The sequence below is a fragment of the Rousettus aegyptiacus genome, unplaced genomic scaffold (assembly GCF_014176215.1).
Source record: "Rousettus aegyptiacus isolate mRouAeg1 unplaced genomic scaffold, mRouAeg1.p scaffold_m13_p_18, whole genome shotgun sequence".
Taxonomy (NCBI): Eukaryota; Metazoa; Chordata; class Mammalia; order Chiroptera; family Pteropodidae; genus Rousettus; species Rousettus aegyptiacus.
Genome location: NW_023416293.1, coordinates 15,021,129 through 15,048,682, shown reverse-complemented (window position 1 = coordinate 15,048,682; position 27,554 = coordinate 15,021,129). Strand labels below are relative to the sequence as shown.

Genomic DNA, 27,554 nt, shown 5'->3' with positions numbered 1-27,554 from the left:
GTCGCTTCGGCCGCCAGTGCCTCGCGGTTCTTCTCTGTCACCGGGAGGAGGGGGCCCCTGCGTCCCGGGGCCGACGGGGGTGGGAAACGGCAACCGCGGGGCGCGGGGCGCTGGGCGCGGGGCGCGGGGCGGGCCCCGCCCGCTCGGCGCGGCGGGTGGGGGCGGGGCGGGACTCCTTTTCGTCGGCGCCGGCGGAGGCGCACGGCGTGGCTGGCGCAGACGTCGCGTCGTCGGCGGCGGCGGCCGAGCGCCGGAGGGAGGCTGAGGAGCCCGGCGCCGCCGTCGTGCCGCGGCCGGTCCCCGTCGCCGCGCCGCCGCGCCGCCGCCCGCAGCCCCGGCCATGGAGCCGGCCGCCGCGCCGCCGCCCGGCCCGCGCCCCGCGCCGCCGCTCGGGGGCCCCGGGCCGCTGGGCGAGTTCCTGCCGCCGCCCGAGTGCCCGGTGTTCGAGCCCAGCTGGGAGGAGTTCGCCGACCCGTTCGCCTTCATCCACAAGATCCGGCCCATCGCCGAGCAGACGGGCATCTGCAAGGTGCGGCCGCCGCCGGTGAGTGGGGCGCGCGGGCCGGCGGGGCGGGGCGGCGCGGGGCGCGGGGCGGGCGGGGGCCGCGGGGCGCCGCGCGCCGCCCGCGCGCAACATGGCGGCGGCGCCGGGTCCTTTGTGTGGCGGCGGCGGCGGCGGCGGCGGGGCCGGGCGGCCGCACCTGGGCGCCGGCGGGGCCGCGGGCGGGGCGCGCGGCGCGGGCCGCTCGGCCCAACGGCCCGCGGGGCGCGCGGCCGGGCGGTTGGCGGGGCCGTTGGCCGAGGCGCGGCCGGGGCCGCCGGGCCCCCCGCCCCCCGCGCGCGGCCCCCGGCCCAGCGCGCAGCCGGCCGGGCCCCGCGTCCCTGCGGCTGGCCCGGGCGGCGTGCGGGGCCCCGGGGCGCGGCGCCCCAGGCGGCGTGCGGGGCCCTGGCCCCGCGCTCAGCCGCGTCCCCCGCCAGTCTCCCCCGAGCGGGGGGCTCGCCCCGGGGCTCGGCGCCCCTCGGAGCCGCGGGCGGCGCGGGCCTCCATTTTGTGCCGGGAGCGGGCCCCGGCCCGGGCGCCCCGCCTTTGTCTGACCGGCCCCCGGGCCGGGCGGACCGGGCCCGGGCGCGTGCGGCGGCTGCGCGCGCGGCGTCCTCCCGAAGTCGGAGTCCTGAAGAGGGGCCTTTGGGGAACAAAGGCTTCCTGGGCGATGTGAACAGTCTCCGTCTGAGCAAGTGTTTTGTGTAAAGAAGCTGCGAACAAGTGGTTTCGTGTAGTTAAAATAGAGCGACAAAAGCAAGAGGTCGACGCTGTTTTCCGCGGCGGTGGCTCTCAGATGCCAGCGTTTCTAGGGGATTTTTGCGCCCCACGTTCCTGGAATACAATTGGCTGCATCAAGGTGAGGGTTGGGTCTTTGCGTATTGTTGTTCCGAGGTCAGGGGAGGAATTAGACAGCATTTCTCTCTTCTTTTGTTCTTTGTGTCTTTAATTATGGTATTTACATGGCAGTAGTTCCCAGTGAGGGCCCTAAACGGCTTTACTTTTGAAAACTTGGGTTTCACAGAAATTTGTGGAAATAGAGTAAGTAAATGTGGTAACAGGTAATAAGACGGCTACTCAAGTCCGAGTTAAAAGTTTAAAGGGAAAAATGAACTTTGTTTCAGATTATATCAAGTATGTAGCATAATCAGGCTCGTTTCCTAGGCTGTTTTTTTTTTTTTCCTTTTCCTTTCAATTAGTCTGACTTCTGGTTTTGCCGCCTTCAGACTATGAATTCTCATTTTCTCCTTGATGTATTTAGATGTCTCTTTTAGGACAAACGGTATTTTCCATGTCATTTTGTGGTATTTGGAGGTGATTACTTTTAGGTGTGTAACTATTAGGCAAAAAATAGTTGACTGTTCAGTAAATACATTTTTGTTGCCCAAGTTTGATTGGAACATATTGATGGCTTTGACCTCAGACATCTAACATTTGGCCCCAGGTAGCTCGATGCCACAGATGTCTTCTTTGGCAGTGCCCAGAAGTCAGGGATTTAAGTCAGACCCCAGATGGCACAGTAGACACGCTTTTTTAACTTCAACTTCTTCTGGTCGTTAGTTTGATCCCTTGTCTTTATAGGCAAAGCGTAACACTTTTTGAAAGTGATTTATAGTACAGTCAGCATTGTCGAGTGAGCCTGTTCGTTCCACCCTTAGGAACCAGGTAGGAGCTTAATCCCTTCTTGGTGTAAGGGAGGTGTCAGTGCTGTGAACTCACTCTCTTTCCAGCCTGTCATCCTCCCTAAACCTGATTATGGAGATTAAGGTTTTACTGATGTTGGCTCAACCTTCTCTGTTCTCCCTGTTTCTTTGGTATCTATCATGAAATTTTTCTCTAGTTGTGATTCTTTGGCCACCTTACACCCTTAACATTTGGAGTAAAGACTTATCAATAGAAACATCCTGGAGTGAGTGGAGAACTTAGCTATTTTTTTTTTAAATGACAGCTTTATTGAGATATTCATTTACTGTACAGTTTATTAAAGTGTGCAATTCAGTAGTTTTTTTTTTTTTAAAGTATTTACACCATGGTTGTATAAGCATCACCACAGTGGGTGTCAGAATGTTTTCATCACCCCCAAAAGGAACCCCATACCTATTTTAACTACCTTTGAAGCTAAATTTAGGACTATACTGCTTAGAAGAAAATCATTTTCTTTCTCGGCTGGTGTAGGAGGCTGGATTAAGTCCTACAGTTGCAATTTGAAAGAGAACCTCAAAGCAAAAAACAAACTTCATTTGTAGTAGCCTTTTAGCTAAACTTGACATTGCCATTGGTAAATTGGTCACATGGGAGCCACGGAGGAATCCATCTAGTCGTGCTCTTAGTGAGCTCATCAGCAACCCTCACAGACTTTTAGAACGGAGCGTGAGTGACACGACATACAAATAGGCAGCAGACCCACATCCCTTCCCTCCTGGAAAAATTTCCCTTCCTGTGATTATAGTATTTGTTTTTAAACGTGCCATCTAAACCCTTTTAAAGAGCAAAATGAAAACAGAATAGCCTTTGAAAATGTTCATAAGTGTTCTGTATTAAAGCTAGGGTTGGAATTATTTCTGAGAGACGCAAGAAAATTTAGAGAAAATTATTAATCTCCGATTTCATTCTTTGTCTCTAGGGTACTTAATTTTCTTTATGATGTTTTGGAGAGTATTTCCGGTTCATAGATTGGTAGTAAAATTATTTGTTTAACTTGGGGACAATAACCAAGTTCAGGATGTTTACGATACTTTAATATAGGCAGACAAAAATTCACCAATGAGCATTTTCTTTTAGAAAGGCAGAAAATGTTGTAAACTAGATTTTTTAAAAATCTGGTTTATGTGCTGTAAATTGGATCTTTTTGTAGACTTTTGTAACTTCTCGTCTTATTTGGATAACTTTAAAGTTTAGTATGGAGAGGGATAACGGGGGAAGCTCAGGCCCCAGAATGAAAGCACTGATTAGGTGCCTGGATTTCGGTTCCATGAAGCCTGTGTGTACCTCTTTAGAAAGGCCGTCATAGGTTTAAAAACCTGATCGCCTGGAAAAACCTTGCTTCCTCTTTGCACAGTTGGTTTGTATTGAGCTGGTGGTGTGATTTTTTTTTTTTTTCTAAGAGAATTAGTTACTCTGGAGATTATGCTATTATCTGTTTTAAGTGCAGAAGATCATTGCCAGTCAGGTGAAATAAATGTCAGGAACTGAAAGGCTGTCCATACTTTCCTTTCAGAGATTGGGGTCCCTTGAAGAGGAATCACCAGAAGCTAACCAGGGAGTCCCTTGGGGTGAGTGGGTGGGGGGAGCAATGCTTTGAGAAAGCCATAGCACTGGGCTGTCCCACATGCTTCAGACTACTTAAACTTGGAGGAACTTATAACTAGATTTTAAATCTGAGTTGTGAGAAACTTATTTTAGACTTGACAATTGTATGCTGCCTAATGAAGATTTCTTAAGTATTAACTGCTGTGTTCTAGCATGAGCTTAAAGAGAAAATTAAATAAGATGTTACTTTTGTACACCTCCAAAAAACGATGTCCAAGATGCCCTTTTTCTTGGGCATCGACTATTAGATGAGTATGGTGGTGAGTTTGCTTTTTTATACTTTCAGGTTTAGGAACCAGACTGACAGGACAGTCTGCCTCGAGGGCAGTGACACTTTTGTTCCGCAGTTGTAAGATGTTTGGAACAAAGGTGTGGACTCGACTCTGTGCATTCTTGTTTTCTTTCTTTCTTTTTCTTTTTAACATTCAAATCTTTAATTGTAGATTATTCCTCCTAAAATGTTGCCTTTTTAGACCGTGGCCTAGAGTTATCCCATCTATTCATCTATTTTATTTTTTAAATCATTTAAGCTTACGTTCTTCTGTCAGAGCCATTACAGGGTGTAAAATAAACTTTTTTATTATGAAAACATTCAGGTGTACACATAAGCATAAAGAATGCAGCCCCTTTAGCTGTTTCCCTAGGGGTCAGGGAACGGAACGCAGAGCGGGCGAGAGACAGCTATGGCCTTCGGTTGTAGGGAACAGCTTGGCTGAGCCTGCGTCCTCCTCAGGGTACGAGCGAGTCTGCGCAGTGAGGACGGAGGCTCCAGCCTTCAGGGAGTGATGGTCACTGTGTCCAGTTCCCATGGGATTGCATTTCTCAGTTTTAGTCAGTGGCTTTGTGGCTTCAGTACCCATCTGTTGGAAGCTGTGTAGAAACTTGACCGTCTTCAGAGCAGCTCTTGGCGCACGGAGGCTGGCGGTGGGTGGAGGGCGCTCCCCGGTTCCCTGCCTGCCAGACCTTTGGCACAGCACGGCTGGGAGTCAGGCGGGGGCAGGAGAGGGGGGTTTCAGGGGAGCGAGACTCAGAAGGCCCTGATGAGTGGCTGGTCAGGGCGTTAGGGCTGGCCGTCGGCCTTGACCGTGCAGGCTGTTTCAGCAGAGTTGCTTCTTAACATTTACATGATGATGTCAAATGTCCAAAACGAGCGATTTAATTTAAAAGCCAGGTTATTGAAAAATATTTTCTATCAATAACCCCTTAAAATCAAAAGACTTCCTTCCCCGCCCCCCTCCCCAAATAATAACTTCCTTTCTCAGATGGGAGACTAAACACTTCTAGACGGAAGATCATGTAATGATTAGCTTTTTAGAACGTGTCGATTCCACTTCACTTGGTAATCTGTTATTCTATGATACGTGAAATTTTAAGGACCGGTTTGCCGGGATAAAAGTAAGCTTTATCACGGAGAGCATGTGGATTTTTTATGAATTTTTGAAAGTTAGTTTCTCTATCATGTAAAATGAAGGAGTCAGTGTTTCCTAGATTTTAAAAAATAAGTGCGTAGTGTCTAGAATCTGATTCCATCGTGACCTTGGACAAAGTCATTTTTCTCGGACGTACACCTTGCCGTCTGCTGTAAGGGGATCTGACACTGACCTTGGGCTGCCGTCCAGATTAATTAATTGATGGCTTGCACGGATCTTAAATCCCAAAGCACATTTGCTCAGTGCTAAGAAGAGTCTGGGGACAGATTTGGTGAGACAGAGTTAGTGCCAAATACGTGTCCCTCGTTTTCCCTTACAGCGAAGGGATTTGAAAAAAGTGAGACTTGAAAAATCAGAAAGCCCCCTTTGCATCAAACTAGAACGTGCAGAATCTGCTTCTTCTATGGGTTTAGGTGAAGCTTTTCCGTACTCGGATATTTTTTTAAAATTAGCGGATAAAACAGTTTCCAGGTAGAGGTATTACAAACTATTTCAGAAAACTTGCAGGTTCACATGTATTTTGTGTGTCTCGTGTCGTGTCGTATACAGGCAGGAAAGAATGTGTAGTTGGTGAGCTTTGTGTTAAGTGCTAAGAAGTATTTAAAATTATTTTAATTTCCCCTAGTGTGGAATGGCTTTGATCTTGTGGAAGCCCTGCAATTGGAGGGCATTATAGCCTCATATAATTTAAATAATACCAATCCTTGCCTGAGAGGAGGGCGAATACATTGAGTTTTGAGTATTCTACAATTACCTTATTTGCAAAGTGCTAGATAAGTAGAGAAGAGGTGACAGGGTTTATCCTCAGGACACAGCCAGATTATATTGTTTTTTTCACTAATAACCTTTTTTTGAAAAGCTAATTAGAACTTCTGTATGGTCGCACCAGCCCGCGTGTATCCTCCGGTGTTTTGTCCAGGTACACCGTGTGTTGGAGCTCACAACGTGCCTCCGCGGTGGACCTTAGATACCGTACTCTTGAATCAGGCACTGTACCCCAGACGGCTTCCTAGACGTGCTAAAGCACTCTTCAGTCGAGTGTAAACCAAGCATTTTGGGGAGGGGGCGGCATGCTGAGTCTTAAATCTCTGAGTGTTGAGTATTTTTCTCTTGCCAGCGGTGCCGTATGTGGCCGTAGGCAGACTTTTGTGTATTCTTGTTAATTCTTGCCAGCTTGACCAAATCTTAACATGAGAGAACTAAAGTCTAAATTCCTGTGTGTTTTGAACACTTGCTTGGAGCTTTTATGAAGCACATGCTCCTCTGAGGATACTATACGGATACCAGAAACGTTACCAAAGTACCCTAATCTCATAACTCCAGAAACAAAGAACAAACTCCTATCAAAACCACATAATTACAAGGTATTTAAGGCAAGATCCTCCCATTTGAGTTGTGGTTGTACCAGCTCGTCCCTGGGTGGTATGTAAACCGTCCCTCGGTGGTATGTAAACCGGATGGTCACATTTCACCCTCGCCAATGCTAACTTGAAGGGGACAGGCGAAGAGAGCAGGGTCTCGGGGTCTCTTGGGGCTTGTGCTCTCATGTCTTTGCAGATCCAGAGGTGAGGGGATGGAGATGGGGAGGGTCTGTAAAAAGATTTTGGGGAGTGTAACCCTCATTTTGTGAAATTCCAGGTATCGAAGCTTTTTTTTTTTCTCCCTCCCAGAGAGGCTCTTATCTGACCTTATGATACAGTTTTGACAAATCAAGGACAGCCACCAGATTTTCCAGTGGGAGGCTGGCATCAGGGATGTGTGTAGGTAGGGTGTGGGTTTGGGACTTCAGAAAATTGTACTTCATGGCAGCCATTCTTCTGGGTTCCTCTGTGACTTTCTGCTTTTTTTCGTTGTTAACCAGTGGTTTTCCTTTCCATTTACGTCCCTTTTTGTATAATAAATAATTACTCAAGATTCTTCCAAAGGTACACGGTTTAGAGTTTAGGGTCCAAGATAATTTGATTTGGGAGGTTGATATTAGCTAGCAGGGCAATGAAAATTTTAAGAGAATAGAGATTCCATGGAAAAAATACTAGAGTAGGAATCAAAACATTTGGCTTCTGGTGTTCCTCAGGTAAGACAATTTTAGAGATAAACTGCTGAGAGAAGTTAAGTCACTTGTCTAAGGTGACCCAGCTTTTAAGGGACAGTTTGGGGAGTACCAAACGATGGCCTTTTACTTACAAAAGCCATTGTTTGTCCTTCTGATGCACAGCGACCCCCTCATAGAGCCCACAAGTTGGCCAGCGTCTCTCATTTCCCCCCTAGGCCTTGCGGGAAGGAGACTGTGGTTTCTCTCGCTTCTTCCTGGCCGTCTAACCACAGTGGCAGGGGAATCGATGAAATTAGGTGCATGTGTGTGATAGCAACACACCATGTCTCTTGTCTTTTTGTCTGTAACACTTATTTATTAAATTTTCAGTAAATCACGTGTCCTCATCCTTTTAGTTACTCATGTGTGCGAGCTTAGCCTCACCTGCTGAGGGTTGGCTGGCTCGTCGCTAAGGAAACTCCCGCCTCCTCTGGCTGCCTGAGCACTGCGGGACAGCTTGAGTAGCTCCTCTGTTCATTGTGAAGCTCAGCTAGGTGTGAAAACTCCTGGCTCAGGTTATTCCCTGGCGAGGGTCACGCAGCTGTTAAGTGTACGAAGTTCTCTTAACTGTTGAGTTTGCATCAAGAGAAATTCTTCAATCTACTGCAGGAAACGAGGATTCTTTCTTTTTCTTTTCTTTCTTTCTTTTTCTTTTTTTGACTCAGCTCTGGTGAATGAAGAAGTGAATTGGGTCCTTGGGGATTCATTGTGGGTTTAATTCAGAACATTTATTGATAAGCCAGTAAGTCCAGGCATTGTGTTAAGATTCTAGGGTCTTAGAAATGAATTCAACAGCTTCAAGTGAAAGGAGCTCACGGTTCCATCTGCAGCAGGTCATACAGTACATGCACGTGACGGGTCAGGGTCCAGGGTGACTGACTCCGTGGGCCCCGGGGCATGGCGACAGGGAGCGTGGGGGAGGGGGCTGCCTGGAGTGTCTGGGAATGCTTTGGGTGAGGGCAGGCTTAGGGACGAAGTAGGGGTGTAGAATGAGGATGAGGATCATGCAGAACCCAGAAACACCGGCGTTTAAGGATGGAAGAGCATCTGTCTGGAGGCTGCAGGGAACGTGCTGGGAAGCCGAGGGGAGCCAGCCTGCCTGTCGAGTCAGTGTTTCATGCTTACGTGGCCGCACGGCGATGGTTTTCAGAAGTCTCATCTCTAGGCATAGCTGCAGAACCTTCTGGAAGACTTGGAAAGCAGGTAATGGAAGAGGTGTTCCGGCATGTGTCCCATTGCTGCCATCCAGATGAGGACCAGTGTCTAGGCTGCAATTCCTCATCGTTTGGGGTTAAGTTATATTGATCATTAAATGTAGTCGTAGACGTGAAAAAAATAAGACAGTTCTGATAGTGCTGTCTCTACAACAACACACAGCGTGGTCTGAGATAGGTCAGAATACATTTATTTTGAGGTCCTTGGGTAAATTGTTTGTCTACCGCCCTAAACTGAGCACACCCGGGTATGAGCGCCCTCTCTGCTTTCGGGATGAGACGGCAGGAGGAGGCAGGCAGGTGGCCTGTGGGCGTGTTAAAGGGCCTGGCAGAGGGCAAACCAGGGCAGCTTCCCAGCCATTCTAGTTCATGTTCAGGCTTCAGTCTTTTCCTTCAAATGTGGCCATTAGGGGTTATACACGTTCTGAAATCAGTTCTGCTTTTAACGGTAGATGTGCAGTTAATATAGCTTAGTTGCAGCCACACTAAAAAGCTGTTCAGTGCTTGCACCTAGTGAGATGGATGGCTTACTGTTCACTTTTTTTTTTTTTTAAGTTCGATTGCAAATGTGTCTTTACATGGAACATCAAGCAAAACAAAGATGTCTGCGGTCTCCTAGCATCTCTGAGTCTCGGGCTGGTTTTTAGTGTCATTGCTGTCGTGTTCCTGGCGTGGGTTTTGAATCTCCAGGACTCTCGGTGTGTGAAGCACTAGAGCGTGTGTTCTCTTGAGTCTCAGAGTTCGGGTCTGGGGGTGTGTGACCCTCCCTGCCCTTGGCGCCCAGGTAGCTCTGGGTGTTGCTGAGGGAAGGGTGAAGGGGCAGAGTCCAGCCTCTGTTCTAAAACTCCGCCCCTGACAGATCATTTTGGAACCTTTCTGAAGCATACAATCTTGTCTTCACCTTCACAGCCTCAGTTTTCGACCAAAAACTGTCTTTTCCTCACTGGGATCCTGGGTATGAAAGAAAACAGGCTCAAACTACTTAATAATTTCCTTGTGGGAAAAACGAGCAATATAGCTATTTGATCATAATAACACGGTGTGTTGAAGTAATATTTGCAATAATTACAATTGCTATAGGGGACAAAGATCGGAAATTGGTCCCATTCAGTGGCCATTGGTAGAGGCTAAAAGTCTTGGTTAGATTGTATGATACATCCCTTTCAGATACTTAGATGTGTCAAAAAATTATTACAGTGTTTCTAAGTAGAGATTTTCATTCATTGTCTATTTGGCTACTTAATTGGAGGGTTATTTTCCTGTTTCGAAATTTTTACCTCTAGAGGCCTTGTTATGATCCTTCCCTTCTTTAAATGCCGCAGCCCCCCGCCCATAAAAGTCATGGCCCAGTGAGATCAGACTTTGCCAAGGATATCTTAGTTTTAACATGACACAGTGTACCTTGCAAATAATATGTGATTCTTTTATTGGAATAAAGCTTTGCAGCTGACAGATTCTCAAAACCGAATGACATTTATCCCATTTTTCTCTTTTTTATAACCAGAAGAAGAAACACAGTTTTGAGCTATCTGTTTAACAAAATAGTTTCTTTAGTTTTAAGTATATTATACCTACTGTGTGAAAATCCTTAGGGACAGATATGGAGGACTGTTTTCCTTTTGATGCTTAATTTTTAGGATTACTTTTATTTGAAAAAGCTTCGGGCTAAAATAAGCATACATTATATAACATACAGAGAGAGACACACATATACATACATACGTACATACAAAACAGCTCATCGTAATTCATAAAACTTTAATGTATAGATGAGAAGAAATTTATTTCTATGTCATTGCGTTTTGGGATCAGCAGCAATATTTGATTAAATAGGCTATCATCATACATTACCTGTGAGTCTTAGTTTATGCAAGTGCCAGGCCATTTGGACAGTGTTTAATCATTTGCTTGTATGTTCTGACATGCTAGCTTTGATATGTTTTTGGTCTCACCTTGAACCCAGATCAGTTCATTATATTTTATTTTATTATTATTTTTTAACGCCTACAGCACCTGGTATTCCTAGGTGGTCTCCCATCCAAGCACTCATCAGACCCAATCCTGCTTAGCTTCTGAGATCCGACGAGGTCAGGGCACGTTCAGGGTGGCGTGGCTGTAGAAGATGAGCACATTTTAGAAAGCCTGCGGATTTGTGAGGTATCAGGGAGCAAAGCTCTGAGCAGTGTTGTCTTCCTGTTAGTCTGTCCTGGAATGTTAGGCAGTGTGATTTCTGTTTGTTATGTTGTATTTTGCACAACTAAACACATGGCCTTCCTTACCTAAACAAAAATAAGTTACTTTCACCTTTTTGGCCAGGATGAAGTGTAGTGGGTAGTATTTTGAAGTTTATTGACAAAGGGTACTATGCCACTGGCTTTTAAACGTCAGCCAGTCTTTTCCGGAGAGGGGCGACAAAGCCTTATCTGTAATTGCCTTCTTAAACAGTTAAACACTGCCATTAAAAATTTTTTTTCTTTGTTTTTGGTGTGGTAGTAAATAGTTTTGTATGAATTTGTAATCTGCTTTTTCCCTTTTAAAAAAAATATGGTAAAAAGTAGTCTTTTTAACAGCGTTTTTATGAGGCATTGCTATTTGGGCATTTTTACCTGTTTTGGTATTGCTAAAATGAAACTTTGTTTTACTTTTAAACTAAAAGCAATCAATAGTGATACATTTCCAACCACATAGATTTGAAATAAAAGTAACTGCTTTCCCCCTTCTGGTTGTGAATAGCTATAAAACTGTTTGTAATACCATTACCAAGATTTTACTTGTTTAGTTTGTTACTCATCCAGTCTTGGCTATCTTCCTATATTTAGGACATTCAGATCTTTTCTCTTTTATTTTTTAGCTGCAGAGTATTTTATTTACAGATGTACCAACATTTATTTAGCTTATTCTCCACTGATGTTAAGGTTGTAAGTTCAAAGAATTCTGAAGTGAAATTTTTTGTGCCTGTTATCTTGATGTTGTGAGTGGTAATAAATATTTGTGGAGTAAATTCCTACCAGAGAAATTGCTGGGTTCAGTGGACCTTTAAAAGCCTGACGCTTTCTACTTGCCCTCAGAAGCGCTCTCTGGCTGTCAGGCTTGCGTGCCCTGCCGGGTTGCTGATTCTGGTGGCACGTGTGCTCTCAATACCGTCGATCCTGGTGGGCAAAGACAAGGGGGTCTTGTGTATTTCTTGAATTTTGTGTGAAGCTGGACATCAGTCTTTTTATGATGACCATTTTTTTCCTGCTAACTGTTAATACAGTTTGCCCATTTTTCTGTGTTTTGTTTTGTTTTTTCCTTATTTGTTGGTATGATCTCTCTGTCAGTCTAGTATTTTAAAATGCTGTATAATAGTGTTTTTATAACGCCATGCTAATCTTCCTAACACAATACTGCAGTTAATTTCATGTGTGTATTTTGTTGACTCTGGGTGCCTTGTTTTCTTAGCATACATTTCTAAGTATAGGATTGGGTAAAAAGTCAGTGAACATCCTGGTATTAACTTTTTCTCTCAATGTGAAATTACTTATTGTTTAATAGGTACTTAATGCATTTCATATTTTGCTGTATCTGACATGGGTCAGGAGCCCGAAGAACATCGCCGGCGACCGTGCCGCCGGAGCCGGCCGCCGAGGCCCTTGGCGCTGTGCGCGCTCCCCAGGTTCATTTTCCTCTTGCATATGTGGCCTGTTTCCCTTTTCCTCAACATATAGGAGGAAAATCATTCAACGTCAATAAACAGAGCTCTGCCACAGCACAAATTTTGGTCCTTTTTTTTTTTTCTTTTTTGCTTTTTCGTATTAAAATACACGTAATACAAAATTTACCATTGTAACCACAGTTCGGCGGCATTGAGCAAGTTCACAGCTACCACCGCCGCCCATCTCCAGGACTTTCTCGTTATTCCAGCGTGGAACTCCAGACCCATTAGCACAGCATAATTGTTGTACCTGTAACTATTCCCTTATTGTGGACATTTAAGTTGTTTACAGTTTCCTCCACTTGCAGGTAACAATTCGTACGTATTTTTCTTGTCTGATTATTTCCTCAGGATAGCAGTTCTAAGAACTTATATCAGTAGATATTGTTAAAGGTGATTCTTGAAATTGGTTTTGGATGTCACGCTGTTTTTCTTTTCCTCCCACAGAAGAACTTACCCTCAATTTTAGGATAAAAATTAATGTAACTGGGGTATGTGTGTATGTGTAAATGTATAGATGTAGTTTATAGAGAATTTGACATTGGTATAGCTATTTTGTAAAAAGAAAGATACTTTTATGGAACAGAGAAGTCAAAGACTCTTTTTCCTAAGTCTGATTTTTTTTCCAACGAGATCGGGGCTCAGTGACATTGCTCAGTTGGAAGATTGTAAAGAGGGGTTGTGTGCAAGATGTGTCACCCCGGGGGAAGGGTCCTCGTGTGTGTTCTGTTCTGGTGGAAAATAGATCGAGAAACCTCCCTGTGTTCCATTTGGTTTGAACTGGTTAGAGATAACGTGATTTATGTAACCCAGGGTTTCGATTTTAAAATAATTTGTTAAGTGTTAGAATTACAAATTCTTCTAATGAAAGCTTTTGCTTTTTCCTTAGGACTGGCAGCCGCCATTTGCATGTGATGTTGACAAACTTCATTTTACCCCACGGATCCAGAGGCTGAATGAATTGGAGGTAACGTCTTCACCCGCGGCTCCGGCGCCTGCGTCCTGCATTCCGAGGGGCCTTTTCGAAGAGCTCTGTCACAAACCTAGTGCTTTTCGTGACTCTAGAATATGGCCGATAATCGTTAATCACAGAAAATCCAATGACGATAAGGCCTTTGCAGCAAACCTGATTTTATTAAGAACACTGGTTTTCGTCACTTATTGTCAGTCTGTTAATTCATTTATTTAAATCCTAAGTTTAGAAGACAACCACTATAATTTAAGTTTTGGGAGGATTGTACTTTGAGAACCATCTAAAGTAAAATATTCTTCAGCTCTAATTTTCTTTCAAGTATATACTTTCACTTAGACTTAATAACACTTTAATTGCCCAAGGAGGAGAGAGAAATGTAGGGGATTCTCTAGAGAAGAGGTAATGTCTCTCCATTTTCTGTGCTGCTGAAACCCGACAGGACAGGGTGGATAAGGCTCAGGTACGGACAAGGTTTTGCTTGTCCGATCGTCTTATTGAACCAAACCATCTTTCATTTCCCTGTTCGAAGCAGATGTCTTGAAAGTGAGTCGAGCATGTGTCCACTGTCATTCTGTGGCCGTTGGTGGAAATAGCACCTGGTCCTCGCGTTTTCAAGTTGAGCTTGAAAGACAGGAGATGGGCGCTAACTGCCGGCTCGGGACGTGTTTGGGACCGTCTGCACATTGATCTCAGTGTGGGCCTTGTGCAAGTTAAAACTAAAACCATCTTTTTACAAGGAGAGGAAGAGAAAGTGACAAATTTTGTAAATGACTTGTAGGCGACAGTAATAGTCTGTTAAAGGAATAACATTTAAGGAAGTTTTCCTGGTTTTCTGTTATCTTTACATTATCACGACATTAATATTAATATAGAAACCCTGTTGTCAACCTGTTTTTAAAATAGTGTTTGAGCAGATGAGAAAATGTGTACTTTGAAAGAGCAGGCCTTTAAAGTACCCAAATTATAAAAAGGCCGAGCGGGCTGGACAGGAGCTAACTTGTCACGTAGTTTTAACCAGTAACAAAACTGTGCTCGTGAGTACTCCAAATCCAAGGCATCTCTCCTGGTGCCCGCTTACGCCATGGGAGGGTTTCCTGAGAGTTTGACTTTTTTGCCTGGCACGTGGTAACTAAATTTGTGTTGAGTTAATGTGTAATTATTTAACCAGTTTAATTTTTCCAGTTTCTCTATTGAATTCAGAAGTGGCATTGCACTTAACATATTCTAAGAACGAAAATCCCACACGTTCAGGTAATAGGCAGGAGCTTCAGAATTAGCTGGGTAATCTTAAAACTCACTTCTTTATCGTTTAGGCTCAAACGCGTGTAAAATTGAATTTCCTGGATCAGATTGCAAAGTACTGGGAATTACAAGGAAGTACTTTGAAAATTCCGCATGTGGAAAGGAAGATCTTGGACTTGTTTCAGCTTAATAAGGTAAAAGGCTGATGGCTGCCCTCTCTCACTTGATAACTATTCTGACTGTGCTAATGTGTCTTTTTTGCCTTTGGAAAAAACTTAATTGTATAAAATACATAAAATGGAATTCTCCGTTCAGTTTAATGACTGGGCCCCGCTTCTCACATCTGAAAGCCTCTTCTGATGAAATATTTTTCTTTCTTTTTTTGGGTCATTTTAAGACTTCACAATAGTTCTGTAAGATATTCCGTTCTGTTTTATTACAGATGAGACAAGTGAGGCCCAGGGAGAAAGCTGACCGAGCTCAAAGGCTGTCATAACGCAGCACCTTAGCTTCAGGGCCCCTCCAGTCTGAAGCCAGCACCCTTCCCACCACCCCCGCACCTGTCCTTCCTGCTCCTTAGTTTGTGGAGACTTTTAAGGGTCACCGAATTGGACCCTTTTTTTAAATTAGAGATTTTATTGTTAATCTAGTTCTTCCAGAAAATTCTGACTGCTTTGGGAAACAGAGGTAGACTTTGCAGGGTACAAAGTGTTTATGGACCACACCGTTGCAAGTGGCGTTTAAATTGTCTAGTTTAAAAATAGTAGTGCGTATATATTTTCTTTTGGCCTGGAAAATGTATTTTTAAAGGATTACCTCAGCCAAGAACATTTTGTTCTTGGAATCACACGTAGGCATGAGGGAATTAGAAGTGGTGTTCATATAGACGTTTCTAATTTATTTATTTTTTAATTATCATTTTTTTTTATTATAGTGACATTGGTTAACGAAATCCAGTAAGTTTCAGGTGTACAAGTCAACAGAAAGGCATGCATACATACATTGCATTGTGTGTTCACTGTCCATAGTTAGATTTCTTTCTGTCACCACATACTTGACCTCTAATTTCTTTTGCTATTTTATTTAACAGTTAGTTGCAGAAGAAGGTGGATTTGCAGTTGTTTGCAAGGATAGAAAATGGACCAAAATTGCCACCAAGATGGGTTTTGCTCCTGGCAAAGCTGTGGGCTCCCATATCCGAGGGCATTACGAGCGAATCCTCAACCCCTACAACCTGTTCCTGTCTGGGGACAGTCTGAGGGTGAGTGTGGGCCAGCCTTTCCCTGTCGTACCTCACTGCTCGTTTAGGCGGAGTGAAAGGCCTTGATGACGTGTGGACGCGCTGCTGATAAAACTTTGTCTTTAACTTTTTCTTGCAGTGTTTTTTTCTGTTTTGAGAGCAGCCATGTTCGGAAGTTTGTTTTAGGGATGAATAAGGCTGTAGAGGAGACAGACTTTTGCTGTCACAAGCTGGCATCCGGCAACTTCTCTCCGCGGATGTCCCGTCCTGCAGCGAGGAGTCGTTCCTCGTCTGCTGGCTGTGTCTCGCGCGTCTGCACTCGCTTGCTCCTCGGTGTGGCCCTGGCTGCCACACGGACGGGCAGCGTGTGACGTAGCTCCCCTGCCCGCCTGGTCTCTGCTTGCAGCTGAGCTCCCCACGGCGCTTGCAGAGCGAAGCTGGTAAAGGGCACTTGCTGCTTAGCTAGCGGGTCCCTCTTTGATTGTTTCTTTGTAACCAGCTATGTTTGTTTCCTTACAAAGATGCTATTTGCCAAATTATTTAGATAAAAAATTTCTGTTCTAATTGAACAATATTATAAAAACTTGCCACTTACTTAAAGGCCCCGGTAGAAAAAGAGTGTCATAACCCGTTCACACCCTTTGAGTTACTCTTGTAGCAGTGAGCTCTGTGATTGTCAGAACTCTTACTGTGCTGTAGAGAGGCAGCGAGGTAATGGTGTAGGTTCAGGGGTTGACCGGTAATCACACTGTCGCGATGCAGACACGTGCCGTCTGTACTGCTTAGACCTGTTGGCCTGCACAGTGCTGCGCCTTCCTCCCTCTCGGCTCCAGGTGAGCTTGCTTCTCAGCCAGGAAGAACGTGCCCTTCCGGTCCTCAGAAAGTTGTTGCTGGTTCTGATGCACGTTGTGAGGTGTTTTGATTCCACCTACGAAATTGTTTAGATCATTGTAAGTGGACCCTTTATCGTCTGGTTACAGTCAGGTCTTGAGACAGTCACCCACAATAGGTTTTCTCCGTGTTAACCTTTCCATGTCGGCGTGGACGTTACCGTGAGTGAGGGGAATGGGAGAATCCGCCTGCCCCATGGGCTGCAGCGTTCCAGAAACATCTGCCCCTACAGAGGCAGCTGTTGTCATGGTTGACGAGCACATAAGCACTAAGCTGAGTGAGGAATGGGTGTTTAAGGGACCCTTCACAGATATGTCTGCAACACAGGTAATGTTGAGGGGCCTCCTGTATGTCCAGTATGTTCTGGGCACTGATACATGTTCACTGTAGAAAGTTTAGAAACAAAGGAAAGTATGGCGAAGAAAATAACTCCTGACCCTCCCCCCTGTTCCCCCTCGCCCCCCACCCCAGGCTTTTTTTGTGCACGTGCGTAAACACTGAGAACGTTCGTGTCCTTTTTTGTTCTCTTAACACATCACGAGCGTCGGCCATGCCACTGGATATTTTCAAAGATGGCGTTTTTAGTGACTCCGTGGCATTCTATTTTTATGGCTGGATCTCGATTTGCTTTCCCCTGTGAATGTTCAGGTTGGCTCTAATTTTTTATTATAATACTGTGGTGGGCATTTTTTGTACATAAATTTTAGCTCGTTTCTGATTTTTGAAAATTCTTAGAGGAAAGGTGAATTGGAACACATAGGTTTTTGAAGAGTGGAAAATCACAATGAGCTGTCACTACACCTCGTGTTAGAACAGCCAGAGTCCAGACACCGACGACATGGGTGCCGGGAGGACGTGGAGCAGCAGGAGCTCCCACCACTGTTGGTGGCGGTGGTGCAGATGGTGCAGCCGCGTGGGAAGACAGTCGGAGGTTTGCGAGAAAAGGGATCAGACGCGGTCGCGTGCCTTGGTATTTACCCCACAGAGTTGGAAACTCAGGTTAACGCAAAAGTCTACACGAGGCTGTTTTTAGCAGGTGTATTATTTGTAATTGCCAGAACTTGAAAGCAACCCAGATGTCCTTCAGCGGGTGAACAGATAAACTGACACCTTGAGACAGTGGAGTATTACTCGGCACTAAAAAGAAACGAGCTGTCAAGCCATGAAAAGACATGGAGGAGCTTGAAGTGCACATCATGAATGAGTGAGGCCAGCGGGAAAAGGCCGCACGTGGCGTATGATCCTAATTCTGCGACGTTCTGGAAAGGGCACAGCCGTGGAGCAGGTGGAGCAGGGAGGTGTTGAGGGCAGTGAGACGACTGGGTGACGTCGTCGTGACAGACACACGTCGTCACATCACATTTGTCCAAACCCGCAGAATGCGCAGCACCGAGAGTGAGCCCCGATGTCGGCTGCAGACTCAGTGAAGGCGACGTGTCCCTGTGGGGGGTGTCGGTGGTGGGCGAAGCTGTGCACGTGTGGGGACAGGGAGCCCCAGGGACTCGCAGCTGCTGCGAACCTCACGCTGCTTGGTGGACCAAGCGTGAGCTCCACGCAGCTGGAGACGAGGGGAGCGGGGACCTGCTGCCGTGTGGCGCCGAGGCCCGCCGTGCGTTCCCTGCGCTTCGAGGCATCGCGAGGGACTGCTCCGTCTCTGCCGGGTGCTGTCCTCACGGCGTGGTGATGTCGGACGTCACTGTGTTTGCGCTGGCACTAAACACGCTCTCGCGACGAGTTTAGAATCAGACTGAAAAGAAGAACCAGAGCAAGAGGAGGCTCTGGTCTGATCGAAGCCAGAGTGGTCGCTGCGGGCCGCCCGGGGGAGAGCACTCGAGTCAGGCAACCTGTTTTCTCAGTTCGGATGATCCCTTTCGATAACAGAAACTGCAACTTAAACTACAGGATTGTACAGTTTAGAAAATCTATTGGATTCTGTATTGACCCGAACATTTTAAAAACGAGACATTTTGAATATGGAAAGTTACTTTGGAAGCCTTTGAAGAAGGGCCCTTTCCGACGGCTGGGGCCTCGGCGACGGACGTGGCGGCCGGCCTGTCGGCCGCGCCTGGCGCCCACTGCGGCCTCTCCCACCGCGACTCGAAGCAGCACCATTCACTGGTTAAAGATGTAGGGTGCTGGGCGTGTGTGTGTGATTGGCGGCTGCGGATGTTTTCGTTTACTTCGATTTTAAAGATTTCAGACCTGTTAACGTAGTAGGCATGTAAATAATGTAAAATAATACCTTGCAAAACGTTCGGTGAAATTTTCTAAGATTGAAAAGGAGGGGAAATGAATCAGTACAATTGTGTTTTATTTCTAGTGTCTGCAGAAGCCAAACCTGGCCACAGACACAAAGGACAAGGAGTACAAACCCCACGACATTCCCCAGAGGCAGTCGGTGCCGCCCTCGGAGACCTGCCCCCCGGCCCGCCGAGCGAAGCGCATGAGGGCGGAGGTGAGCGCCTGGCTCTTTGCCTGACGCTGGGTTTCTCGGGGGGCTGTGCCGTCGGGGGTGCAGGAGCCAGGGGCAGGAGGCCTGGGAGGAGTGGAGCTGGGGCTTCTGTGGGAGAGAACTACTTTATGTAAAACGGAGGTTAGAAGGTAGCCTGCTTCTCAGGCTTCCTGAAAAGGAACATGGAGTCTGTGGGAAACGTTTTCGCTCAATAAAATAACTGCAAGCTGGGGAGGGAGAGGCCCGATCCCCGACCGGGAAGACGAGGCGCGCTCGGAGGCGTGGCAGACTGAGAGGTTCGTTTGCTGTGAGACTCCCCTGCCGGCATGAAGGCTGCGGGAGCCGGGGTCCCGGGTCTCCCGGGTCTCGGGGCCTGCGGGCCGGGGTGGAGCTCGAAGCCCTGCTGCGGTGGTCTCTGGTTGCTTAGTAACCCCTGGTGAGGATGGGGAAAGCCATTCTGTTTCCTGAGGGAATGGGTAAATAAGAATTGTTTTTCACATAAGTAAACAGGAGATAGGAAAAAATGTAGTGGCTCCATTTTTCTAAATTAGAAGGTGTCTCTGAATAGGAAAATACGGGTTATTTGAAGCCCGTAAGCAGGCTTAAAACTAAAGTTTCATGAGTCAAACCCAGTTCTCGTTTAAGCACATCTTGATCTTCACATGTTTAAGTCGTGCCCCAGTGCTGTGGACGCTGGTGGCGGGGGTGTCACCTGGGAGGACAGTCCGATGGGGCGTCGCACGGGTCACGGACACACGCGAAGAAATGGACACTCGGTGTGGCAGACCACGGAGATTGCTTTGCTTTATGATAAGTCTTAGCAGTTCAAGAAATAGCGGGCGTGTATCAGCCATAAGGGAAAAATAAATTTAAAGACAGTGGCAGCTGAGACTCGCTTCCGCATGCGGTTGCTGAGAAGGGAGTCCCGAACAGCTCAGCCGTGCCAGAGGGGGCTTCACAGTAACGGTTTCCTGACGGAATTCACAGGCAGTTGTTGTGGAAGCTGAGTTTTCCGTGGGTGCTGGCAGACTTTGGGAGAAGCCAGGAAACTCTTCCAGGCCAGCAGAGTGACGCCGTGACTACGTGACTACGGCTGCTTAGGGTTGGGTTTGTGACAACTGAAAAAAGCCTCGGGGTAGAGGAGAGCTAGGAGAGTTCCTGATCCTCTCACCTTTCCCTGTGTTTTGACCCATTGAAATGAGAATACTTGTAAGATTCCTCATCCATTCCTTGAATAACAACAGCCTTAAGGGTGAGATCTCTCACCAAAGGGTGGAGGGAAGTAAGTTTCGAATGCCCTGTTATTAATAAAGACAATTTTTAGGGTTATAATCGCCATGAGGTTGGTTCCACTTGGAGTTTAGAAGATTTTTTTCAGGAAATATTCATGTATATGACAACTTTTTTTAAAGGCCATGAATATTAAAATAGAACCAGAAGAGACAACAGAAGCCAGAACTCATAACCTGAGACGTCGAATGGGTTGCCCAACTCTAAAATGTGAAAATGGTAAGACAGTTCATCTATGAATGGGAAAGTAGGAACAAGTAAATAAAAGTAATTGTTAATTAAGAAAACTTTGGAGCAGCTGTTATGTACTAATTACTGGACTGGGCCTTGAGAAGTAAAATCGCAGTATATTCCCATCCTCCTGGTAGTTTAATGACTGTTGGGGGAGGGAAGCAGATGAGTCTCCGCGTTTCTGAACCGCGATGGGCTCTCGGCTCTCACCTGTCGCCGCTTTGAAACGTCGTTCGTTGGCGTTCGTGGGAAAGACATGGTTTGTGAAAAAGCATAGGTGCCTTTTACTTAACGTCTGATGGGTTCATTTTAGCGTGGTGGGCAGACATGCTTTCTGAATTTGAATTCTAGTTGATAGTTACCTGCCTGACCTCAGAGGCTTGATGCCTGTCGCTGGGAGGTAGATAGGTTCGGGGCTCTGTCAGGAGAAGCCCCGTGTCCTGCATGGGTGAGCCACGTGTGGAGGAAACAGTGGCCAAGCTCGTGGCCGGTGGAAAGGCCACACAATGCAGTGGAAAGTAGGTGGGTTTTGAAAAAATATGGACCTGAGTCCTGGCTCGGCCGCTCACTAGTTGGACCCTCTTAGCGATGGTCTTTGAAACGGATTTGTTGCAAAGGACTAAAAGCCTTTCACGCGGTGCCTCCTCCAGGATTCATTAATTGATAGGCAGTGTTTTAGCCAAAAGTCCTAGAACCAGGCAGATGGTGGGACGAGGCACCTCAGGTTGGGGTGGTCTGTGATGTGGGCGTGGTTGGGGATTGGCTGTCACCCCCAAGAGGAAGTGGCTCACCCCACGTCCCGGTCTTACAAAGACAGGTCTTCAGCTCCTTTTTTAAATGCATACAGACCTGAGCAGCATCTTTAGAGGAGCCTCCATCGGGGATTTTAGGTGGTGCGAGAGTTTGCATGTTGTCGTAAGGTCACCGGCACCAAGCCCGGGGCCATGCACGGGAACACTGGGCACTGCCGCCGCCGGCGAAGAGCTGCGGGGACTCACGTTGGTGTCCGGGGCGTTTGTGGAGGGCGGAAGCCGAGGGCGCTGGCGCAGGGCGAGCGCTCACTGGGGTTGCCTCTCGCAGAGAAAGAGATGAGGAGCGGCATCAAGCAGGAGCCCTCGGAGAAGAGAGAGCTCGCTGTGGAGAGTGAGCGGGAGAAGCCCAAGAGTCGGCCGAAGAAAACCACCAGCGCTGTGAGTGGCCATCTGCCATGCTTTGCCCGGCGTGCGCTTCCGTGCCGCCCGGCAGTGCTGGCGGCGTGTCGGACGAGGCGGAGCCCCTTTCCGGTCAGCGCGCAGTGTCCGTGTAACCGGGGGCGCGCACGAGCTCGTCACGGGCACAGCGGCAGTGTCTGGGACCCTGGCCGCTGGCCCTCTGGAGCCCGGGCGAGCCGTCCAAACGCGGGTTGACGTCTGCCAGCCTCGCAGCGGGGAAGGGCGGGGGGAGAGGGAGGCGGTGGGGGGGGGGGGGTTGGAGGGGCAGCGTGGCCGCGCCGCGCGCAGGGAGCCTGGATGCCCCTGGGCGTGAGTGCCGTCGTCCTCTGCCCCTTCGCGAGCCCAGTGAGTGGCTTGTCAGCAGTGCCTTCCATCTTGAAGCTTGACACGGCTCCAGTTAAATGTTTTCTTTATAATTATTCCCCCCCACCCCCGCCACCACCACTGAAAATATGATCAGAATGTGGCAGAGCCCAGACTTTATTTGCTACAACAGAAAGACTTAGAAAGTGGGTTCTGGGGGGCACTATCAGACCCTAACAGGTAATGATGTATTTTCATCACTGTGTATTTGGGGAGCTTCTTAGTTACAGCTCATTAATTAGACTATGAAGTACTATCGTAATGTGGTTAAGTAAGAGCTTTTTTTAACATTGAATTTTTCCTTTACAAATTATGTTTTTGGGGAAGCCGATAGTGTATTACCTAACACCTTACTATTCTTCTAAGCTACCGAAAGCTGGGTGTTAAATAGCAAACTTTAATTGAAACAACCATTCGACAAAGCTTGGGGACAAGCTTGGGGACGGGGTTTGAGCTGAGAAATGTGTGTCACAGGGAGTGCGTCTGCCCTTAGGGGTGGGCATTTGCATTTGAAGACTGGAGAGGCCTCATTAAGGCTCAGGTCCTGTGCGTCCCTGTGGTTCACAAAGTCAGGTCGCAGCTCACGTCCCCTTGCTCTCTGCCCATTTTCCATGGCTGCAGGTGGACCTCTATGTCTGCCTCTTGTGCGGCAGTGGCAGTGACGAGGACCGGCTTCTCCTGTGTGATGGATGTGATGACAGTTACCACACCTTTTGCTTGATCCCACCCCTCCACGATGTCCCCAAGGGAGACTGGAGGTGTCCTAAGTGTTTGGCTCAGGTAAGAAGTAACGGTGGCGGCGGCATTAGAGAATTTCCTTTCGGGAGATTCTTGGCTTTGCCTTTGGGTTTGAGATGTGCAGTCGGGGATGCCGAGGCCCCTGGAAGAACAGGGTGGGGCTGAGCAGGAGGAGGCCGTGGGTGGGACAGATTTTAACAGCCACATTTACATTTTTCTATTGAAAAAAGCAGTCGGCTCCCCGACTGACTTTAAACATGGAAGGACGACTTCATAACCCTTGGATAAGCACTTTATTTTAATGTGCATTCATCCAGACTTTTTTCTGTTTAAATGAACGTTCCTTCCTACGGAAGAAACAACCTGCTTTTTGCACGTGTGTAAGTGACGTCCATTCAGACGGAATCCCTTCTCCCCTCTCCGGCAGGAGTGCAGCAAGCCGCAGGAGGCGTTTGGCTTCGAGCAGGCGGCCAGGGGCTACACCCTCCGCACCTTCGGGGAGATGGCGGACGCCTTCAAGTCCGACTACTTCAACATGCCGGTCCACGTACGTGCAGGCCTAGGCCTTGATCTGGGGCTTTTGTGACTGGGAGAAAGGTCTGGAGACAGGTTCGCGTTGGCGCTTACCGCCGTTAGCCCTCGTTGGGCACAGCGAAGGCTTCGCTCGCCGGTGTTGCAGTCCCACCGTACTTGGAGAGGCAGCCCGGTCTTCGTTCAGTGTCTGTAGAGATAGGCTTTGCCCCGCAGCGCGCGCAGCAGCAGCAGTGACACCGGCGAAGGCGCCCTCGGCCGCCCTTTCAGCCCAGTAAGCGGCGTTCAGAGAACACGTCACGCGTGGGGAACGGGCCCCGTGTGCCCGTCATCGTGCCGGTGCCGGGTGTTGGGAACACGCTTGGGAGCCGTCAGGTTGTCCTAAGTTAGGGTTGCACTAAAGGGTGAGTTCGCTTTGAACGTCCTCTTACCGCGATGCAGCAATCGAGCACAGCACAGTGGGGTGGTTTTCTACCGCAGTTCTGGTTTCCTCACGGCTAACGAGGCGCTACTGCGGACGGGTCTCGCGCGTTGATCTTTTCAGAGCGGGGTTATTTTCTTGGGCCGGTTGCTGAGGTCGGATGAGACGGCTCTCCGTTTTTTCTTGCCCTAGTCGCTGGGTCTTTGACCCACCCCTGCGGTGTTGAAATGAACCTGTTTCCTTCTGCCAACACTGACGTTAGCTGTTAAGTGACTTCAAGTATTTATTTAACGAGTTTATAAATTCAGAATGTCTTCCACTTGACGTTAAAGTTCTTTTGACTCCTCGTGCATTATGTTATTTACCCATATGTTTGCTGAGCCAGTCTGGGGACTTGTATGTGATCTCTGCCACCTGTGGTCAGCTTTTTTTAGACTCTGAGGGACGAGCAGTTCAGTGACCCGCTTCTAGACTCGCGTCAGGTCAGCCACAGGCTCCAGACCCTTGGCCGGTGGCTCTCGGCAGCAGTGCAGGCTGCCGCAGAGTGCCTGCCCGGGTGGCTGCTCTCTCGCTCACGGTCTGCCCTGTCTTCGTGCACGGTCACCTGCATCACTCAGCCAGGCTTCGTGACAGAGTGACAGGGCGGACTCGGATACGTGTTCGAAGGCATCTCGCAGGGAAAGCGTCATTCAGATGCAGCCAGCTGTCATCACTGTGCGACAGTCGCCCGCCCGCGTGGTGTGTTGCGCTTCTCAAAACAAAACATCCCCAGTCTTCCCTGTCAGTGTTCGCTTTCCTCGACTCCCGTCTGGCGTCGTCATCAGGTTTGCGATGGAGAAACGTGGCTCTCTGATCAGCTCTTACTTTCTCAGTTGTTAAATTCCTTTCAGAAAACAGTGTTCGCGTCTGTGCCACCTGGAGTCCCTTGTGGGACACCGGGGACACCTCGCTCCCTAGGGTGCTGCCCTCACTCGGCCTCTGCAGTCAGGTTGCCCACAGGCCTTTGTGAGCGTCTGGGAAATACCGGATCTTCTCTTCCTCATCGTTTTACTTGCAGATGGTCCCCACGGAGCTGGTGGAGAAAGAATTCTGGCGACTGGTGAGCACCATTGACGAGGACGTCACAGTCGAGTACGGAGCCGACATCGCCTCGAAGGAGTTCGGCAGCGGCTTCCCTGTGCGCGACGGGAAGACGAGGCTGTCCGCTGAGGAGGAGGTGGGCTCCGGCGGGGGGTGCCCGCACGGCGGGGGGAGCCCGCGGGGCGCGAGCCTGAGTCACGTTCCAGGCGCTCTTTGGTCGGCTCCAAGTGATCTGTCGGTACTTCAGCCAGTCCTTGATCGCTGGGTTTTTAAAGATTTCTAGAGAAGTAGAAAACACTGCAAAAGAATTTTAGCCTCAGCTGTGCCACAGCATTGTGACGACATCGGAAAGTGACTTTCCCTCCTTGGCCTTCAGCTTTTCTGACTTGGTTTCTCCTGAAGAAAAACAAGGGCCTGGGCTCAGACCTCTGTACGTCTGAACTTTGATACCTAAGCCCCTTAGTTTCCTCACACAAACTCTTAGGAAGGTTCCTGTCCTGGGAGGAAGTCAGGGGTTTGTTGGTAAACTTTTTGAAATCTTACTTGTATGCCAAAAAGTACACAAATGTGGACAGCTCGGTGGTTGTCACAAAGTGAGCACGCTCCTGTGCCCAGCCCCAGAGGAATGGGGCGTCAGCCCAGGTCCCCAGAGAGCCCCACGTCTGCTGTCCCACAGCCCCGTCCCGGCCCGTGACTCCGCGGACGCGGTCGCCTGCTTTTGTGAGCTGTGCGTGCGCTCATGTAGCCGGTGGGGGGACGGGGGGGGGACAAACCCTCGCACGACGCGAGCCCCTTCGTGCAAAGTGTCAAATAGCGCGAGTGAGCCGTGGCACCCGGGAAGTCAGCACGGCGGCTTCTCCTGCCTCCACGTTTTTGTTCCGAAGGAGACGGTTTTCATCTTTCTTTTCGAAACAGCCGGAATGCTAAGGCATTAGTGTGCTGCGGCTAAACCTGGGCACCGTGTCCGACTCCTTGCTTTCAGGAATATCTCGACAGCGGCTGGAATCTGAACAACATGCCGGTGATGGAGCAGTCCGTCCTCGCGCACATCACTGCCGACATCTGCGGCATGAAACTGCCCTGGCTGTACGTGGGCATGTGCTTCTCCTCCTTCTGCTGGCACATCGAGGACCACTGGAGCTACTCCATCAACTACCTGCACTGGTGAGAGGCTCCCAGGACCCCGGCTAGCGTGCATGCAGGGCTGGGGCCAGGCGTCTGAGTCCAGCCCTCACGAGGCGTGAGGAGCTGCTTCCTTCTTCAGATGTGTCGCTGCTGTAAGGACAGGCGTCCTGACCGGTTACGAAAGCGGTTCCTAAGGGTTCCCGGGAAACCCCGAATCCCCTGAATTGCACGTGCACTGTTTTCAGTGTGACGTGTTCCTGGGGAGAAAGTAGGCAGCTTTGACCCAGTTGTCCAAGAAGTCTCTCCTCGCAGAAGGATGAAAGGCGCTGCTGAGCCTTGCCGTCTCTGTGGCCAGCCCCGCTGGGTGGCTGTGGCAACCCAGACTCCCTTCGGGAGAGGAGGGGGATGGAGGTGTCCCCAGGCCCTGGGGAGTGTGTGCGGCTGTGCCAGGGTCCGGTCTCCCTGCACATGGTACAGTGGGCCTCCTGGTGTGTGAGTGGGGGGTGGTTGGGGGGGTGCGTTTGGACTTTTTAAACTTTTCAACCGAAGTCATTTTTTTTTTCCACATCCATTTCCCTTGCTTTCTAAGTACAGAAGTATTTGGAGATCTGTAATGCACTGAAATCCTTACACCAGGAGTTTGGGGGCGCACCGCAGGAAGCGGGGTTGGCGTGTGTGTGTAGGGAGAGCCTCGGTTCTGCCTCGGGCAGTCGCTCCCAGCCATACCGCGAGGGTGGCGCTCCCGGGCCCGCAGGGACAGTGCGGACGAATCGATGGACAGAGTGCAGCGGTCTGAGGAGTGACAGCTCTTCACACGTGCCGGCCGCCTGACCGCCTGTGATGGACTCGGCTGGCAGGATGGACAGGGAAAAGGGCACGAGACGGTGGCTGCCCCTTAGCAGTTGCTTTGGGAATTGTGACCTCGGATCCTGCAGCTTACCACGATGCCCTGTGTTCTAGATCCCTGCATTTTGCAGAGGGTCAGACGAGGGGGGAGAGCGGCCTCCCGTGGCCGCCCCGGGTTTCCACACTGGCAGGGGAAGTGCGCCACACACCTAACAAATTTACAGATCATCGCTCACGATGCGGCTTGCGCGTGAATGCTGCTGTGCCGCGTTGTCTCCGAGCAGGGCTGGGTCGCCGTTCTGTTCATGTCCGTGTTGTAGATCGATCGTGTGTGTCTTGAAAAAGCTACTGAACTTCATGTTTACGTGTTTTTTGAGGTTGATTTAGATTTATTTTTACAACGTTGTTTCCAGGGGTGAACCAAAAACCTGGTACGGAGTCCCAGGGTATGCAGCTGAGCAGCTAGAGAACGTGATGAAGAGGCTGGCCCCGGAGCTCTTTGTGTCCCAGCCGGACCTCCTCCATCAGCTGGTGACCATCATGAACCCCAACACGCTGATGACTCACGAAGTGCCTGTACGTTCCCGGTCAGGCTTCGCCCCTCGTGTCTCTCCGTGGTTTGTGAGGGTGGTTTGGTGAC

General features: G+C 48.8%; 1 protein-coding gene and 1 pseudogene across 3 annotated transcripts in view; one reads left to right on the top strand and one right to left on the bottom strand.

Moving 5' to 3' along the window:
* Positions 1–325: 325 nt before the first annotated feature.
* Positions 326–27,554, top strand: part of KDM5B (lysine demethylase 5B) — a 42,613-nt gene continuing 15,384 nt past the window's right edge. The window contains exons 1-12 of one of the 3 annotated variants that reach the window (XM_036235536.1): positions 326–529; positions 13,170–13,247; positions 14,567–14,689; positions 15,586–15,756; positions 18,947–19,081; positions 20,491–20,587; positions 21,680–21,789; positions 22,795–22,953; positions 23,339–23,458; positions 24,921–25,079; positions 25,926–26,107; positions 27,328–27,490. In XM_036235536.1, the coding sequence (XP_036091429.1) occupies positions 341–529; positions 13,170–13,247; positions 14,567–14,689; positions 15,586–15,756; positions 18,947–19,081; positions 20,491–20,587; positions 21,680–21,789; positions 22,795–22,953; positions 23,339–23,458; positions 24,921–25,079; positions 25,926–26,107; positions 27,328–27,490 (1,686 nt within the window). In that variant the 5' untranslated portion in view covers positions 326–340. Of the gene's footprint in view, positions 545–1,119; positions 1,401–13,169; positions 13,248–14,566; positions 14,690–15,585; positions 15,757–18,946; positions 19,082–20,490; positions 20,588–21,679; positions 21,790–22,794; positions 22,954–23,338; positions 23,459–24,920; positions 25,080–25,925; positions 26,108–27,327; positions 27,491–27,554 lie in introns of those variants that run through there. The other 2 variants (XM_036235535.1, XM_016130758.2) reach the window with 2 other exon arrangements.
* Positions 10,588–10,707, bottom strand: LOC118613465 (annotated as a pseudogene).